General features: G+C 43.0%; 1 protein-coding gene and 1 long non-coding RNA gene across 4 annotated transcripts in view; both read left to right on the top strand.

Annotated features, from left to right (window-relative positions):
- Window positions 1-14,102, top strand: part of EMCN (endomucin) — a 56,461-nt gene extending 42,359 nt beyond the window's left edge. The window contains exons 11-12 of one of the 2 annotated variants that reach the window (XM_087737232.1): window positions 11,032-11,094; window positions 12,381-14,102. In XM_087737232.1, coding sequence (XP_087593358.1) covers window positions 11,032-11,090 — 59 coding nt within the window. In that variant the 3' untranslated portion in view covers window positions 11,091-11,094; window positions 12,381-14,102. Of the gene's footprint in view, window positions 1-7,772; window positions 9,462-11,031; window positions 11,095-12,380 lie in introns of those variants that run through there. The other variant, XM_087737234.1, reaches the window with a different exon arrangement.
- Window positions 10-5,640, top strand: LOC148051482 (uncharacterized). Of its 2 annotated transcripts, XR_015699909.1 has the most exons (3): window positions 10-5,045; window positions 5,184-5,231; window positions 5,441-5,640. It is a non-coding gene; the product is annotated as an uncharacterized LOC148051482 (long non-coding RNA). The 2 variants fall into 2 exon arrangements; XR_015699908.1 differs by having other exon boundaries at window positions 5,184-5,640.
- Window positions 14,103-19,639: the final 5,537 nt, after the last annotated feature.

Raw genomic sequence — 19,639 nt, 5'->3', positions numbered from 1 at the left:
AGTGTTTCCTCTGTGTGTATGTCTGTCTCAGTCCAGAGAGGAGCAGTTTGGGGATGTTATTTCCAATAGTAAAACCATCTTCAGTTCCTGTCAAGTCAGAGTCACTGCAAAGAACTCTACAGTGCAAATCCCCAGATTGGGAGCCTGTAGAGCTGCAGTGCAGCTGCACTGTGTGTGGTAGCAGTATTTGGAAGTGCGAAGTAAGACTGTTTTAGGGAAAATAATTTTTTAATATCATTGATGGTAAGTGATCTACAGCTAGGCATGTTCAGGAGTAACCATGATCACGGTTATTTATCAGCTAGATCTGGCTATACAAGGAAGTTTGAGGACTGGTAATATCCCGGGGCCAAAAGGTTCGGGAGTCAGTGCTGTATATAAACAGGGCTCTGCTGGAGTTGGTGTTGGCAGTGTTCAGTCAGCCCTGTACGCAGCTACCCTTTGTATTCAAAATCCTACTCTCTTTGCAAATTCCTCTGTCCTGTGCTTCACTGATCCAGTTTCTTGCAAAATATGTGTGTAATAAAACCTAAAGGAACAGAAGTTATAGATAACATGCACAAAAGAAAGCAAAATCTCATCAATATAACCTAAGAGATGGATGCAGTTATAGGTTCTGCAAGAAACAGAGTAGCACAAAATAAGACTGAGGCAGAACAGAATTCTGACTAATTTGATTCCCAGCTATTCAACAAAAAACAAACAAAAAAAAGAAACCTCTCATGATAGAGCTGCTCATGGTAAAACTTCCCCCCTTCACCCATTGCAGTTCACTTCCTCAGCCATCTAGGTCCCACCTTTGCTTCTGCCTCATCTGCAGAAGTCCTCCAGGAAAAACAGCCTCTTACTTTATGCTTTTTTAGGTATAAAAACTTTTTTTTTTTTTTTTTAAGATATCTGGCCATCTGTTTCCCATACTGGCATTTCAGAGGTTGCCCTATGGCTGCTCTCCCCTTTCCTCTAAATTCTCGAGAAGTCCTCTGAAACACAGCACTTGATCTGAACTATCCTCTACTTGCACTTTCCAGCCTTCTCTGCAATTCCCAGAAGATTTTGCGCAATCCAAAAGACCTACAGGGCAGCTCTGGCAGCCCTTGCAACAAATGGGAGTCGTGCAAGGTCCCTGCAGCCTCGCAGGCACAGAGCAGCACACTAGCAGGCTAGAGGGGGAGGAGAAACATGCTCCATTGCAGGTTGCATATTCTGCCCCACTGCTGCTGAGCAAATGCAAACTACTCTTTGGCACTTAAGTGACTGCACTTCAGAGCTTTGTGATCTCGGAAATTTTATTTTTTTTTTTTAGTATATGCCTTTGGGATTGGACTTTTAGCTTTATTTTAAGGGATATGGAGTTGTGTGTATGTTTACATTTAAAACCATAGTCTTTTTTTTTAAAGTTGAATGAAGTCAGAAACTGGAATTTATAGACAATTTTTGATTGATTCTGCCCTCATACTGGTTTCAACAATAAAGTAACTTCATTGGCAGCAGCAGAATTATTTGTGTTTTACAGCACGGTAAATGAGAAAAGACTCAGGCTCACTGTTTTTTTTCACAAGATGAGGTCTGGTGTCTGTTAATCAGCTACTGGTTCACCAAGTATCTGAATTTCTTCCATCCAGAGGATGCTTGATACTCTCTTTTACTGAAGTATGATGTATGCATGCTATAATTGGAAGGTATGAGTCATAACCACTTAGAGGACAAGATTCTTGCCCTCTTCTCATTAATACAATTCATATTTAAACTAGTTACCATTTTCTCTTGAATTCTGACATCTTTATGTTTCAAAATTAAACATGCTTTTACAGAAATGGAAGTCCTGTTTTTCCTCAGGTTTTTAGAGACACTTCTTAAATTAAAAGCACTCTGAAAGAAGGGCCTGTTTTCTTACAGAAATATTTGTCACTCATACAGGTATTTTTGAATATGTTAGGATGCCTGCCCATTTGCATAAGATTTACTTGCTTCACTAAAAGCTCAGGCATAAAGGCAAGTGTTTCTTACAGTACAGACAGAAACTTGAGAAATGTCTGACTCATGGTCCCTCTTACAACTACCAAAAACAACTGCACTGTATAAAACTTCTTTACATGTGTTCTTCTTTTTCCTTTTTAGCCACATAAAATCCAGCTCAATTAAAAGGTGAATTCATTGTTCAGCTGTTTAGAAAGTGTGTGTTATAGCTGCCTCTGATTGTACATACCAACAAAACTACAAAAGGTTTTGACTAAAACTAGAAAGTTAAGAGCAGCCTTAACTTTACAGGTAGACCTACATCATCCTCTCACTATCAATAGGCTGCTCACCCACCTAAGGTCAAGCATATGTATCACAAAGTTCTGTTTTGACATATATTCAATTTAAGCTTAATTATAAATATACTTCATGGGGTTTTTTAATTTTTACTTTTATTATTCCAAGCAGAAGATTTTGAGATTGTATAATCGTTTCAAAAATGTGTAAAAACCATATATACAAACCAAATAAGGATACGACCTACAAACTGCTCAAGCAGGCAACCTAGAAAAACCCTGTGTCAGTGTTGTGCATGATATATCTGGATCAAATGTTATGGTGAGTTTAGTCTTGCCCTATTTTATCTGTCTAAAAACTAAGCCAGCTGCACATAGTTGAAAGAGATGTATGTGTCCAGAGGGCTATTTATCCCATCTGTCTTGGACATGTATCTTGAACTGGAATCAGCTGACCTATGGAGGTCCATTGACTACTGAAGGATCCTATTTTAGGACTTCTAAAATTAGGTTCTGACTATAAATTAAAAGAAAAAAGAAAGACTCCTTTTTCAGAAGCATAGCTGAATTAGATTTAATCAAGAATATTATTTCAAATGCCTACAATTAATGTGAAAGAATACAGGAAAAGAACAGTCTTCAATTAAGCCTGGACTAAAGTAATGTTTTTTAATTGAGCAAGATCATCAGGAACACTGGGTAAAACTGAGCTTTAATATTGTCATTTTTAAAACTCTTCTTAGAAAGATGGCGTTGCTGATGGCTTATGAGCTCTAAGGCACTACTGGTTGAGAATTGATGTAAAGTAAAAAACCAAGCAGACAAAACTAAACACTTTGAGTTTTTCGTGCACATTTGCCAGTGAACTGCAACACCTGATGCAAGATAAGTGCCTGTACATGCTTCTTATGTGAAAACTCAGCTTGGATAAAAATGCTCACAATAGTGAATAGTCTCAAAAGTTTTACACTAATGTGCAAATACAGGATTTGCTACAGCCATTCCGTGTTGACTTTACAGGCAAATCTAGGGTCATTCTTCCTAAGGATAATAAATGGTCTTCTACAATACAGAGCTCTAGAAAATCTACCTGCAAAAATATTTCTTATTTGGGATTCAATATAGCCCACAGAACTGCATGTTTGGCTTGTCCGTGGTAGATGTGTTTCCCAAGAATGTAAGATGGAGGGTTTTACTTGATGACTAAGAGACCAATACCATCATCCATGATGTTAATGATAAAGTATTGCTTATCTTGAAAACATACCTAAATTTTGCTGTAAGAGTTCTTGCATATTTCACTGAAAACCAGCAAAGGTATCGATTGCCTTTTAAAACTCATGAAAAATGTTGAGGAATGGAAATTCCTTAGTAACAGAAAGGTTGAGGAATAGAAATTGGGGTAAGGCTCTCCAAACAGATGAATTATGCATGACAGCAATATTGATACCTGAGTAATGACTTGACAGTTTTCTTTTATGGCTCTTGCCTGGAGTACCCTTTCTAGAGCAGGTAAAATGTATGAAGAACCTTTATAGTAGCAGCACACCAGTTCAATATTCAATATAAGGTCTCACAGGAATGTGGCAGGTGACATAATATTTCGGAGTTGTTTGGTGTAATCCTGGCACCGTAGCATAAGCTGATCCATTAGGGCATGTTTTCTAACCAGTGTGTGCTCTTTTGACCTGGTAGGGTAGGATACCACTTACTCAGCTTCTAGAGGTATTGTCTGTTCTGCATTGAATTTGCTGGAAGGGTATTAAATGTGTCAAAGCTGCTGTGGCTCAGATTTTGGTGAGGCACCTGGAATGGAAGGTGGCTGGAGAAGGGTCCATGGTACATGTCTGCATTAGGGCTTCCTGAGACACCCACTGTGGACAGAAATGAAAATTCAGGTGTTGCTAATAAACAAAGCTGGGAAAATGTACCAGGCAAACATGGATATTTGAGGAGGCACCTGACCTGTCACATGTGAAACACCCTTAACTTATTGTAATTGCATTGGAGAAAGGGATCAGTCAATCTCTAGAGGAGCTCTCAGATGGCAGTGCAGTACAAAACAGTATGAACCGAGGATGCAGAGCAACCAGCATTCCCCGTATGCTCTACATCTCTTCCAAAAGCTGCTGTTGATTAGCAGTAATAACAACCTTTGAGCTGTTATCTGCTTCTTCAACTAGATGTACCTCCTGCCTGTAGATTTTCATACCATTTATTGGGTGCGTCCCTTGCACAAGATGAACTACCTACCTTGAAGATATGTGGGATTTCATGGCATAGATTAATTGGAGCCCATAACTTCAGTCACTTTTGAGATGACCCTAGTTTGGGCCTGGAGCGTTCCTCTGGACTTCCTGAATTTCCAACACCTTCTCTGTAAAGGCTTTGAGGATTCCCAGCCTTCGATGTCAGAGGATAATGACTGTACTATACATAGTGACCGAGCACCAAAATCATCACAGAACAAAGAAAAAACCCTTGTTCTCATTCAGCACAAAAACTTGCCTCAGTCATTGGAATACACATGAAGTTCAGCACCTAACGAGACAGTCCACTGTGGTGCTAGGGTTTGGACCTGGAAAATCCTGTGGTCTTCTGAGATAATGTGGTTGAATGACCATATCTTCATCACTGCTCTCCATGAAGCTCCAAATGCTGAGACTGTTTAATTATTCTGCCTGTGGCTGTGGTAAAATGGAACAAATCTGGAGCTGGGGTAGAGGATTATTCCTCCTTGGTTTCTATTATGCTGAGCACATCTGAGCATGGACCGTGGCATTTAAGGAGGTAAGAAATCTTTGGTTTTTACCTCATTAGGGGCCCAATCCAAGGAAACTTACCCCTGCCAGGGGGCATGGTTCCATAGCAGGCCATGGGTTTTCTCAACATGCGTTGGTAGTTTCATCTCTCTCTCATTTTGTCTAGGATCCAGGTGGATGCCCCTAGGAGTACGTGAAGAAGCCAAGTCTCTAGGTGAGGCACTCTGTCACTGAATATTCCCTTCCCTCCTCCCCTCACTTGCAAGATAAGCAATGCAGGTCAGCGGAGAGCAGTCTGCTGGCATGCTGTGTGCCTAGAAGCGGTTAAGAGCGGGTTTTCCTACTAATGTGAGGATATGATATTGATTATATCTTCTTCCTATTATGAGCTGTACTTTCAGTGTCTTATTTTTTTCCCTGCAGGTAGAAAACCTAGAAGCTGCTTCATAGAAAAGGGTCTCCTCACAACAAAGAGATAGATCAAGTACCTGCATCCCTTTCCTTCTCTTTCTCATTTTCTGATACTCTATTTTTTTTAACCTTGTATTGTATAATGGCCTGAAGTTGTGTTTTCTTTCTTCATAGAAACTGAAGAATAAACTTTCTCAGCTTTTTGCAGCTCATGGCTGGATTCTGTTTGTGTTTACTCGCACCACAAAGATCTGACTGCACACACTTCCAGCTGATACTTTTGGGCAAAACTGTAGTCAAAAACATTAAATAGCATATGCTTCCTTCTACATTTCTTATTCAGTTTGTGAGCTGTGCATGTTTGCAAGACTTTTTAAAGCAGTGTCTTACAATCAGAGACCGCTGAGGATCAGGTGATATTTTAATCTGTGGAGCGTTTGCGAACTGTCCAGCCTGCAGCTTTCTGAGATGTTCCTCTGTTGGGGGAGCCACCTCCCCACCCTTTGCTGGCCATTCAGCAGCAATTGCCTTCCTATCCTTCACCGTGGTGAGTTGTACAGAACCTTCTGTCCTGAGGTGGTGGCAAGGAGCAGTTTGCAGGGGCGTGGGTGAAGTGCGTGGCACGGGAGCACTGCAGCACGGCATGTCGCAGGTGCTGGACCCACTGGCCCACACCAAACCCAGCCGGTGCATCCAGGCACTGGGTCCCACTCAATGCTGTTCTCCAGCACCTGTAATGCACCCCTCTTTCTTTTAGTTCAACATGGTAAAAATAGACATTTAGATTCCTGTGTCTGCAGAGGTAGTTTTATACTTTTATAAAAAATAGGTTTCTGCAATCATATTTTATGAAAAACTTGCTTTAATTCTTTGCTCCAAACCAGATTGCCACTTATGAGCAATTTCTCAGCAGTAGATATTACAGTGAAATAACAGTGCAACTCATTTTTTCTTACAGGTAATGTAATCCAAGATGCGGTACAACCTACTTTTTATGTCAAAGCCTATTTTTTTATATCCTTTTTCTTCCAGCTTTCCCAATAATGTCAAAGAGGGCTTTGCCCAGATCAAAGACTTTCTGTACTCATAGTGATATGACCTGTTAACTCGCTTTTATATCATCATGTTCTGCAGTGTATGTGTATTCTGAATAATATATTCTGAATCAAATGGAGGGCAGGGAGGAAATTGCAGTGAGATTAATACAATAGCCTTCCACAAAGGTGGAACAAAGAAACGTTTGTTTCAAAGTTTCAAAATTTATTTATACAATCTGTAATTTTATCTGATTATGTGCTCGTTACTTATTCACATATACTGGCATCAGGATGCAACATTAATAGTCACAAATGAGTATTTTTGTGAGAGTGAAAAATCAAATCAAATACTGCACAAGTGAAATTTTAATTAGGAGGAAAACCTTGTGTTTTCATTGAAGTACAGTTACTTTCCTGGTTAAACATTTAACTTTGCAGAGTCCTCAGTATCTGTGTACTCAGTCTGCTTCCCATGCACTTAAAACAAATACGTTGAAGGATCAGGAGTTATGAATACAAAATTTTTCCTATTACATCTTCCTTATCCTCATCCTTTTGAAGCATGACTGCACTTTAGAGGAGGACGTGTGCAGTGTGTATTGGATCAGGCCATTGCCTAGACTGCCAGTTTACTTGGGTGAATCAGCGATCGGGGCTCCAGCAGACGTGTTTGAGGGGTGCCACATGGGAGGCCGTGCATATGAAAGACCAGTGCTGTATTGCGGTAGTTGCTAAAGCACCTTCTCTTTTAATATTGAAGCTGTGAAGCTGTGATCTGAGCCAGCTGTACCTGCTCAGATCCTGGATCTATGTAGCCTCAAATCCTGTCACTGAGGGTGGCTAGCATGAGATGTGAAGGGAAGGATAACAAATAGGGAAGGAGTCCAGTAATGTGTCCTCTGCCGTAGCCTTCCAGCAGTCTGTGGCTTGGCCATGTCCTGAACCAGAGGTGGTAACTTTGGTGCTTCATAGTTCTCAGTGGCTTTTACTTCCATGAATTTGTCTTATCCCCTGTGGTGTCCTCAGCCTCCTGCGGCAATAAGTTAGACAGTTTAACTACAGACCTGTCTGTATTATATGACAATAATGTTTAGAGACTTCATGTTGCCTATGTCTTCGCGTTTACAATCCAATTTCAGACAAAAATCAACAAACAGGTGCAACATTGGAGGATAAGAGGGAGAATAAAACATTTAATAGAAGGGTTTGCTTGTCAGCTAAAACCTCCATGTCAGTATCAATCTGATTTCATTTTCCAAATATTCTTCCTAAGGCCTCTTTCTCAAACTGTGCATCGTTTCTTTCAGTTTTTGGAGAAGTGCGTGATATATATGAGGTTGGCTTCTTGCTGCCCCCTGCCAATCTGTATGAGCCCACAACTCCTTCTCCATCAGGAGAGGTGTCACAAGGCAGGACCGTAGGTAAAGGGGGTCACGCTAAGCAGCTGCGCAGTTGACAGTGCTTTGTTAACTGCACCAAATACTTTCTTCCAGTTCCATTCATCTCCACTTTCTGCAGTTCACTCACTTACTTACCAAAGTAGAAAAACATGCAATGAACTTTCAACCCATTATCAGAAAATTATTGCCATAGTACCTATCAAATGGCATCAACTGATACTAGGTTACCTTTATGCAAGATGCTGTGTAACTATATTGTGAGAAGCTGGTGCTTCAAGTCTCTCTTGAAACCTTCCATCTCCTAGTGTGCAACACTGGAGTTTGTGTCACCCTCCCCTAAATGGATAACCCAGAATCAACAAAAGTCTGTTTTTCACTGATATTGTTGTCCAGCAATTTTGCTCTTGTTGGTGTTAACCATACCCGTTGTCTCTCTCGACGACAGCCTTCAAACCATGCAGGTAATCCATCTAGATGGGTTGAGCACTGCCACTGCACTGCGTATTTTCTCTATAGGCAAACAGTTCGGTGTGAAATAATTCCTTCAGTCAATTAAAATATCATCTGTTCTAACAAAATACTAAACACAAGTATTTGTTTTTCATTTCCCTTATGGGAAGCAAGGTCTTGTTTTTAGTGGATGATGGTTTGGGGGCAAGTTTGGTTTTTTTGCAGTCTTGGAATTTATTTCTGTCAGTTAAGGCTATTTTGAGATCAATAAAACTGTCTTCCCATTTGCAGCTAACCTGAATGTTCTTCTTAATTTGCTCTTTGTGTTGCAGCTGGATATTTAGCACAACATCAAACTGCTGAGCCGTTAGACTCCAAAATTGTTCTAGACTCTTCTCTGTGCAGCCTTAAGGTGTACTGCAGCCCTGTACCCAAAACCATGTGTTACCCTTGTTTCTCTTATTAGAGAGCACCTGCGTGACCATTTCTTCTCCAGTATATAATCATTCTCTCTTCGTCACTGAACTGCTAGTTGGCACTAACGATTATAGACCCTGTAATGCAAATATCTTCAGACACATTTGCCACCATGGCGTAGCGATAACTTGGTTTTGTTTCAGAATTCTTGCAGGCTCCTGCCCTCTTGGGAGCGCAGTGGCAAAGCAACGCAGAGCATTCCTGCCTGCACTGAACCCTCATCGGACAATCACTGATATTATAGGGGAACGTTGACCCCAGCAATAGTTTGTGGCAGTTCACTATTTCCAGGAATTATGTGTGTAGCACCGGGAAATCTGGATAGGGCACGTGAGTGTCTGTGTGCTGCGGTCTCAGGGTCTGCAGTAAGGCAAATTCACCACTCCTGTCCCAACCACCACTGTCGGCAGGTACCACTCGAGCAGTCTGCCTCCTGCAGCCAGCGCTGCCTCACCCATTTCGTACTCTCATCCAAAGCCTATTGACATCAATGGGATGTTATCCAGGGAGCTACGCTGGCTCTGGAGCCTCTCCTTAGACGTGTTATTTTCCTGTGGTGCAAAGTATCAGTCTTCCACGTAAGTCTGCCTAAATTCTAGCATAGGCAGAGCAACCAGCTGAGAGTGGAGCTGATAACAAAGTATTGATATTTATTACAACTCTTGAATATTATCTTCTCCATAGTAATATATTTCTCAATGAATTTCTCCTACACCTTCTTTTTTAAAGAATCTTGCCAATTTTCTCCCTTTCATGCCCTATTAAATCTTCTATTTGTGTATATTGAACAAAAAAGGTAAAAACATGCAGAAGGAAGAAATAACTAAAAATAAATTAAAAAAGAAATGAGAGTTCTTGAAAATCTCATTCCTTTGTTAGTACAAAACTATACAGTATTTGAACTGGTTCACTTTATTTTAGCTTTTCCAAACAAGATTTTTATCTAACAAAAACTTTTCACCTACCAAAAATGTGTAAATCTTGTTGAAATGTTTCATTTTTTTCTACCAGAAACTTGTGCTTTCCTTTCTCTAAAAAATTATATTATGAATTATTGAAGTCGTTGCTGAAGGCCTTTTTAGCTGAAATTTAACATCATCAGAACTTCTGAAGCTCTAACTTAGCAACACTTTATAATGTTTTTAAAATAATTTTATCCAAAATTGAACACTTGAGAAGCAAACACCATCCCAGCACGTTACTGTTGAACAATTTTCAGTGTTTCCTATTGAACCCCATTAGATACCAAGTTTTCTACTCATCTCCGAAAGGCCGCACTAAATGAAAGAGCCCTTTTTGTTGCCAAGGAAATCTGTCTGAAAACCATTGATGAGTCTTTTCTGTTTTCTTCAGGAGTGCAACTATTTAATTTGACTGCTAATTATTTAAATGCCTAATCAGTGAATTTGTTATTTGTATTACAATTTTCAACCCCAGGCTATAGATCATATGTAAGCTTTTTAATACATATTCACTTTTGCTAGAGTGTAGTACATCACTTTCTTGCCTCTCATGTATGTGTCAGGCATTAAAATGCCTCCCGCAGGTGAGCAGAGAGGCAGAAGGCAGTTTCCTGGAGGCATTTGGGTTTTCCCACCCTCATGCCTGTTTCCATGGGGCTCTGTCCAGTCTGGGGATGCTATTCCCTATTCATCTCCATATACGAATCTCTGACACAAAGAAATCCCGCTGCCGTTCCTGGGACGTGCGTTTGGAAATAGCACAGTTGTAAACACATCCTCATCTGGAGGCTTATTTGTCTGCCTATACTTGCTGGCAGCAGCTCCACTTCTCCAGGGAAGGAGGAGTGAGAACTGTCTGTAATCCCTGACTGAAGTTGTTAAATGTTCATTTTCCTGCTTTGGAGGAACTGAACTGCTGTCGGCGATATCGGCAAAAATTAATTTTATATTTGTGTCTTTTTCTATTTGTAATTTTATGTTCTAATCATAGTTAAAAATTAATTAAAGTCTTAAGCCTTTTCTAAGCTCTTGAGAACTGCCTTGGAAATACTTTGTGGTAGTAACCCACCATTTGAGAGAAAATCATAGGGGAAATAAGCTGTAAAACACAGAGAGGGTAGTAAAAATCTATTGTGTGGACAGTTTTTGCTGGTTAAGTAAGTCTGACAAGGAGACTGGCTAGTTTGTACAGTGGTCGGTGATGTGTTCCCGCTAGACTCGTTTGTTCTTTTGTCTTTGCATGTTTAACTGATGCAAATATATTTTCTGTTTCTTAGGAGAGAACTCATCTCAGGGGAAGAACAAAACTCGGCAACTCTTCACACCTCAGCAATAAATACGTAAGTTCATTGCTTTTGTCTTATGTCCTGTAACATTACTGTTTGTCAGTCTCGGTAATACTTGTTAGTCTCAGTATTGTGCCATGTAACTAAACAAAAGGGTTAAAAATGAAAAACAAAAAGAGCAATGACTTCAGTTGGCAGCAGCCTCAAGGAGCAATGGCTTAAGCTCACCTTCAGCACACCATCACGAACAGAGTCCCAGGCAAACTGAGGGACTGAAGAAGCTGCCACCTCGCAGAAGTAGACCTTTACAGTCATAGCATTTGGCTTTAACTGTTCAATATTTCCTGGCTGTAATTCCCTAGGTGAATTTTCTTTCTGTTTTTGTGAGAAGTAAGAGATTTTTAAAGGCAGTTACATAGAAAAAAATGGAACTTGGTACCCAGAAGTGTTCAGCTCCTTTGGTTTCATGAAAAATCTATGTCCATTCCACACCATGCAAAAGCAAGCACTTTCACTGAGGTGGTTTATTATGGCTTGAAATCTTTGGTGGCAAACATGCAAAACTGGCAGGTGTTGGACAGTATTTTTATGTGCGTGAGGGCAGAGACCACCAGAGCACCTCTGAAATCCACTGTATGTGATGTGGGCGCTGCATTTTCCTTCATGTACGAAGCTTTCTCAGGCACCACAACCTCCACTTCCCATGGAGTTGCTTCTCTCATTTGTGGGGAAATGGGGTCCTTTGCTGAGGGTGGGAGAAGGAAGTGGCTGTGGGAAAGGGGTAGGCTGTGGGAAGGGCCCTGTGTGGCCAGGGTAGTGCAGGGAGGTAGAGGAGAAGGATGGCCTGAGGAACTAGGTGTCACAGCATGTGTTGGATGGACTGGACAGAGGCAGCTATGTTGGGCCCAGACAAAGCCCAGCCTTCCACCGTCACTGTAGGATGAAGCCCCTCTAGACCGGGTCCCGTCGCCCTCCACTGAGAGAGATCTGGTTGACCAGAAATGTGGAGACACCCTTTTGCAAAACATCTTTGATGGTTTTGGCCTATTCTCATTTCCCCCAGGATGTACAAACTGAGCTTTCCTGATGCCAGCTGTAAGGACAAAATAACCTTCTTTGTGCCTTGAATTAGAGCAGCAGAATGCAATTTTGCCTACATTACTGAAAACCCAGAGTTGGTTCTGTTTGTACGGACGCAGGACAATGTCCTGGACCATGGATTTACTCCTTGTTATCTGTCCCATGTTGGATTTACTCTATGTCATCCATTTCAGCTCACTCTTATGTTCCTGAACAACCTTACCTGGAATAATAATCTTGAGATACTGTTGTCGTTTCAGATGTGAAGCAGCCTGTTTTATCACGATATTCAGGAACATCCCACCAAAGTTGCAGTTCCACAGGAAATGTGGAGCAGCTGACGCTTTTTACCAGGCAGGACACTTGCATTAATGACCAGCTCTTGACTTCTAAATCCCAAGTCTCTCCTGTTCCTTCTGGAATGACACGTGATTTTTTGATGGCTTAATAACTGGTATATCGTATGTATTTATTATTTTCACATATAGTAAAAGCAGGAAAACTTTCAAGAAGGTTGAAGAGAATGTAAAAATCAGGTGACGTTTGCATAGTAGTTACTAAAAACGTTTTCTGCGCATACAGGAAGGAATATGTTAGCATACTTTGTTGAACTTATGGTAGATAGGGTTCTTTTCATTGTATGTAGCAAAATACAAACAGGGCCTGACTCTTGAAACAGTACTTGGCAAATTGCCACTATGAAAATTAATTCAGTGATTTCCATGAGACTCCTCACTGAAGCACACACTTCGCTTGTCGTAAATGTTTACAGGATGGGATGCCTGGCTGAAATGCTGAAGTGTGTGCTTTTTTTCTGTGAAGGGGGAAATATACCTTGCACTGAGGCTCTTTGAAGTTCTGTAAATTACTGAATATGATCCTTGCAGTGTAGCAGGCAACATAGTGTATTTTCACCTGTTCCTTGGCTAATAGCATTACGTGTGCTATAAATATGTCTCCTATATAGCCTGGGGTGCACAGTGGGGATCAGCAAGATAAGCAGTTTTACAGATGAACCTTCTTCCCTCTGTTCTGAGTAATGCATGGGATTCCTGTGGGTTACTGAATAACTCTGGAAGTTTAAAGAGTGTTTCAAGTGCTAATTACAGACTCTCTTAATTTGTACAGAGCTGGCGATTAAAAAATATCAAGTAGTGCTTCTACCTGCATGTATCCTACTTTTCTAGAACTATGAATGTTTGAAAATTATAGTACTGTGAGCATCTGCTCAGTCTCAATCCACTGACTCTGGTAGCGTGCCAAGAACCTCTGTTCTTTTATTGGCGAAAGGAAAGAAGACAACTGGTGGTGTAAGTGCAGGACCAAGAGCCAGAACAATGATCTAAGTTTTGATACCTATTGATACAATGCTTTTGAGGAACTTCTCTCTCCAATTTCCCTCTCTGAAATAATAAAACTTACCTAGCAGTATGGTAAGAGATTGAGCAGATTTGTTAGTTCATGTTTATACATGAAGCAGAAAAGCGTTCATTTCCCTGTGCTTGACCATTGCTCTCATTTCCACTTTGATGGGTTTAATAATCCTCTGTCTTAGTGGCACCAAGAGAAACTTTTGATGAAGCTCTGTAAAAGATGGGGAACCGACAAGTGTCCCCCATGCTGCAGCTGAACTTATGTGGTTCATTCAGGTATTCCTGTATCACTTGAGTTGCTCAGGAGCCGAGGATTCTTGGATGCCTACTTTGGAAAGGTCACGCCATCTAAAACATGCTAGTTGGCATCTGCAACTATTCAGATTCCTGATTGCTGAAGTTTCCTATGAAAAAAGCAATCATTGTGGATTTTCATGTTGATTAAAAAAAATAAAAAAGTAGCATGTTGCATCATACTGAAAGGACAGTAGAAAAAAGCAGAAAAAGACTGTAAAATATATATATATGTTTGTGCAAAATTTGTTCAGAAATTACCATGGTGTGTCAAGAAAAAAAAATTTAACTGCCTATTAAAAGTTATTCTCTTTATTAAGTGGCTCTTATTTTTCTCTTTGCAGAAATGCAATTCATTACCCATACCTAATACACCCATTGTTCATTACTCCACATTCCTGTAGCACAGAGTGAGCTGCACTCTTCACGGTGAGCCTGGAGAGCAGACATTCGATATTCTGGGCATGGTGGTGGCAGGGGGAGCAGGAGACCTTGCAGAAGGCATGCTGGGGGTGGCAAGTGGAGTACAGAAAACTCCTCCTCGTTACAAGAGTTGACGGGGAGAGAGCAGGGCTTGCTGCAAATCTTGGTACTGGAAAAGTGAAAAACACCAGAACAGGGGAAGATGTTTGGGTTTTTCATGATAAGGGGCATGGCAGACAACGAAGCTCTCATCAGAAGGCTGGGAAACGTACCTCACAATGACTGGCTTGTGTGAGTGTGTGAAGCAAAAGAGGTGGGTTTAGTGGAGAGCAGAAATGAAGAACCTGTGATCCTCTGAAACCCTGAGGCGACAGAGCTTGTGGTAAAGGGAAATGTATGAACTTCTTCCATCCTTGTGAAGGATCAGGAGGGAACTGATGTTTATATGAAGGAGAGAAGACAGATTTGCTTGAAGGATATCTGTAAAGCACAGAAAGGATTTAGAAGAATATTTGGGGCTTTTTCTTCTGCAAAGCTAGAGATGCTGAAATTGGCTTTAATGGGAGGTGATGAACTGACTGCAGAGAACTCAGTTATTAAAGAAGAGAAGTTACACGTGGTGGCTCAGGTAGATGAAAAAGAAACGAAAAATCAATTCTAGTTGCCTGGCTCAACAGCTCTCATATGTGTCTGAAAGACACACTCCAGTTTTTCTAGTCACTAGCGTGGCCAAAAAAAAAACAAACACAAAAGCAAAAGCTGGTCCTCCACATGCGAGGTTTGTCTATATGAGGATACCTAGGAAAGTGGATCTACATTTGTAAAATACTTTCCACTAAAGTTTGACTAAATCTTCTGTGGACAGTCCCATCTAAACTGAGTGTTTTCCAGCTTCTGTGTCATAATTTGCTACAGAAGTGAATGACGTCCACTTCAGCGTGGAATGAGCATGCCCACGCGAATGTGATTGAACTGGATCCGCTTTCAAATTAGTTCAGCTCATGAGTTACTAGTTAAACAAGTTTTTAGGTCATGATCTGATCTACATGTTACAAGACTAAAGAACATAACAGGCTGGCAAAGACTTTCTTTGGGATATTGTTAGTCACTGTCAGTAAAGCCTGCAGGGCTCAGGTTTGCCAGGAGAAAGGCGTTTTCAGCACTGTTCATCTCAGGCTCAACTTGGGAAAGCGAGTCACTGTCTTCAAGGATAGAGCTGTTTCCCTGAGCTCTTCCCAGAGTCCTAACCCTATTCAGTTAAAAGATTTGCAATGTTTTGGGAGTGATCAAATTCATGCAGCACACTGGGATTTCAGGCCCAGTCCCAAACACGACAGGTGGGCACTAAAGAAAAAACCAACCAACCAACCAACCAACCACGTGTGGTACAGTGTAGTGACTATTGGCTTTCTACTCTAAGATGCTGTATCAAGCAACTTATTTGACTCACATAAGAGAAAAAATACTAGGAAAAAAAAAAGCAAACCCTCTGATCATTGTTTACAGAAAAAATGTCCAAAAATGAGAAAACAGCATAGAAAAAAGAAAATAATCCTTTCTAAAAAGTAGGGGCTGAAGAGGTAGGCATTAGGTGCTATTAAAAATTCCACAAGAAGCTTATTAGCCTTCTAAGTACTTAAATATTTATTTTTGCATGTTTGGCTGAGGGCCTTGTGAACTGCTCATGAATGGGTCAGTCTTTTGTTCATTTTTCTGCTTATTGTATCACAGGAATCATTCTGGCCCCCAACACCCCAGGGTCCGTGGGCAAGACTATTTACAGGCTGCTTATGGCACCGCTCCGAAAGGTGCTTAAATAAAAAGTATTCCTCAGGAGCCCTCTGTTTGGTGTGGAAAAGCCGTACCACCCACCGGCGAGGCCACTGCGAGGGGAAGCAGCGGCGCCATCCGGATACTTCACCCTCCAAAACCCCCAAAGGCTTTTGTGGTTTCGGAGAGACTCCACCCCACTGAAGAGGGATGAACCATGTAACCGCACACCGGTGTGCAGCAGACTTAGAGAAGGGCATAGCACACACGACTTGCTGGGTCTGGACAGGGAGGGCGTTTGCGGCATTTCTGGGACGCCTGGGTTGCCAGAAGCCCTCTGCTGAGCCCGGGATCTGGCTTTTCTGCCCAGTGGTGGCAATGCAGCCTGCCCTTCTATTTTTTGGGTGAGGGAGCAGCGCAGCGCGCTGGCTGTTGAATTGCTGTTGGATTTTTGCAGCGCCAGAGCACTCCCTGGGGCTCGCCCGCCGGAGCATCCCCCCGGCCCCGCTGCTGCGCTCCAGCGTGCCGGGCACTTCCAGCGTGCTGTGCCCTATGGGCAAAGTGCTCTTCTCAGGAAGCTTTAAACATATATCTTAGGACCTCTCTGGCACCATTAATTATGGCTCCTCAATTTCTTCAAATTAGGACTCTATATTTAATAAAATAAATGAGCTTAAAGATTACTCTATTGATTCCCAATTGAGGCAGCTCTTCAGTTTAAGGCCAAGGGCAATCTATAAAACAGAGGTTTAAATTAACTCCGGTGAATGCAGCTGATGTGAAATGCCAATACCCTCAAAATATTCAGCACAGACAGCTGAAGGATCTTCTCAGCTCCCTCACGTCTACGCTGCACGCTCCCCCGGGGGAAGGGCTGCAGCAGGGGCACTTCCCCACCGCGATGTGCCAGAAGGGGCCAGGGCCAGAAATCTCCCTGCTACCACAGCGTCTTCATTGCTGGAATTGCCAGCTACGCCTGTTGATGTGCCTGTCGGTTTGCCTGCATCTTGAGGTTGGACTAGATGACCTTTAAAGGTCCCTTCCCACCCAAACCATTCTATGATTCTATGATCTTATCCGCCCGCAGCTTTGCAGGCAGCCAGGAGAAAGACCCATGAGGAGCCTGCTGATGGCCTGCAAGGGACACCGAGCAGGTCCTGCTGGGGCGTGGGGACCCCGCATGGTGGGCAGCTCCGGGGCTGTTCTTCAGGGGGCTACAGGTAACTCTTTGTCCTGTGGCTGCCGCGTTGTGGCTGCCGCCTTGTGCCATATCTGTTCCCTGGAAGGATCTCCTGTGACTTAAGGGTGTTAAGCAGCTCCAGGCGCTGCACTGAGTTTAGTCAGTGATTTGAGGTCAAAGCTACTGCGGTGCCTCAGCAGGGCAGCCCCGATGTGGGCTCTGATGCACGTCAGGACTCACGCTTGGCAAAATTCATTTCTGTCATCAACAGCACATGATTCAGCCTTTTCATCCTCCTCTTTTGGTCCCCACGGGAAGACTTTCCAGAAGAGAAAAAAAAAAAATGCACTTTCTGCCCAACTTGTGCAAATGTGGGGGCCTGTGTCACACCCGTCCCACTCCTTCGGTTTCTGTCCCTGCCCTGCCACTGCTGTTGTTCCCTGTGCTGTGGGACAGCCTGCAAACGGCCTTTTCCTTCAAAACCTGCCCTAGGGATTTGAACCGGCAGCATCTTTTGGGAAGCAAAAGGAGCAGCACTCAGGACCTCTGGCTGGCCAAGGGTGAAACGCAAGCCTGCCTCGCGCGGCAGGGTTTCTGCAGCGGAGATGCCAGCTTCTGGGGCCGCATCGTAGCGCTCAAGGGAACAGCACTAAACAGCGCAACTACAGAACTCGCCCCCACAAAAACCGCACTAAATAAAACCGGGAGGGAAGACAGGGCTATGCGGGCAAGGAGCATTTTGCTGCTTTTCATCTCTGCTTTCCACAGTGCATTAATTTTTTCCAGATGTGGTGCTTTCTGATAGAAAAGCAACTGTGTTATTGTGCTCTTTATTATTACTAACAACTTTCAGCTTTCTCATTACATCAGTAGGACACTTCCCTGGTCAGGGTTGCTGTTCTTCTAATGAACGTGGCTCATTTGTCTCCCTCCCTCCCTCCCCACTCTACTTTTTGTCTGCTTGCTCTTTGGGTAGTAATTTGATGTGTTGAACTCTCACCACCTCCGCTGCCCCCGGGGCTGAAGTTCTGACGATGCTAAACAATTAAAATGCAATGCAATTACAGGCAGTACAGAAGGGCAGAGAATAAGCCAGCAAAAATTCAGCTGTGCATAATGCTGCGGAGGCTGTGTGGCTATCAGTCTCCGACTCCAGGAGATAATTTGGGTTTTCTAAGAAGCAGTAATTGAACCTTTCGCATGTGCCACGGTTATGAACTAGTCAAAAGCCTGTTTACTGTGCGCCCAGGAGCACCAGATGGATTGGATAGTCCCCGCAGCTCTTTGGGGGCTGCCAGCTTTACACTTCAAGACTTTTCTAGCTCCTGTACTTGTAAGTTATTCTTTTGACAGCTTTTATGTATTTAAGTGCCTCGTCTGAATTTAGCTGGCGAAGTGAGGGAGGAAGGGTGAGGAAGAGCATGCCAAACCAAACCCGCATAGCTGGAGGGAGTTCAGAGCTAGAGCTGAACTCTGCTGCTCACATCCACCCCAAGAAAAACCCACGGAAGAGACAAAACCGTCTCCGACCTTCAGCCCTCAGATTACGACCAGTGCTGTTTGCTGCGGATCAGGATGCAGCTGCAGGTGCCCCATGCCACCCAGTCTGATCACACTCAGATACTTTCACTCCTATTTTCATGAACCTCATGCATGCCTTTCCAAAGCAGACTTAGTACCAGGGAGCTCAGCAAAGAGCTGCTACTATCAAAAAAAGTAATTGGAGGGAGACTTTTCAGCTGGGACTTAATGGCTTACCTCAGTGAAGCATACACCTGATGCAAAGGGCAGAGAGGAGGCGATTGCAGGTACCTGCAGCAGCTCTGCACAGAGAGTGCTGAGCATCGGGGCTGCTTTTGGACTTGCAGGTCAAATCCCAAAGGTGAGCTACAGAAAACTCTAAATGCTCCTCCCTGCTTAGCCAGGGCCCCTGCTCATGGCAGGGGAGCAAAGAGGCAGGACTGGGAGGGAAAGCACCTCCTGGGTACAAACCCCGTGTGGCTGCCCAGGGCAGCTCGTCTGCCTTGGACTTGCCGGGCTTGCTTCCTGCACCCTTCCCAGGTCCCTCCCTCGCATCCCAAAATCCATGGGCATTCATTGCACACATGGACAGTGGTGACTTAATCCTATTGCACTACAGTGATTTAATCTCTGCTCAACACTCTGCATAAGGAGCTTGACCTGGACCTGGAGATAAAATAGGACCTGGATATGAACCAGGCCAGGCTTTCGTGCCGATTAAGCCAAGTGGTTTACAAGCCGTGGCAAGCTTTCATGCCATTGTGCCACACTGTGCTTGGCCAAGGGGCTAGGAGAGACGTCAGAGCACTCACTGAGGCACATGTGTCCTCCATCACCTTGATCATTTCCTTCAGGTGCTGCCACTGTGTGATCACCAGGGAAATTCAGCCCCGTGCACCACCCACCCTCCCTCCCAGGTAGGTTTCTTATTGCTTTGTACCCTCCTCCATGGCAGTAA

The sequence above is a fragment of the Nipponia nippon genome, unplaced genomic scaffold (assembly GCF_047370975.1).
Source record: "Nipponia nippon isolate SJK-2023a ecotype South Korea unplaced genomic scaffold, ASM4737097v1 scaffold_6, whole genome shotgun sequence".
NCBI classification, from domain to species: domain Eukaryota; kingdom Metazoa; phylum Chordata; class Aves; order Pelecaniformes; family Threskiornithidae; genus Nipponia; species Nipponia nippon.
The sequence above is the reverse complement of the archived record's forward strand: the minus strand, read 5'-3'. Positions and strand labels throughout refer to the sequence as shown.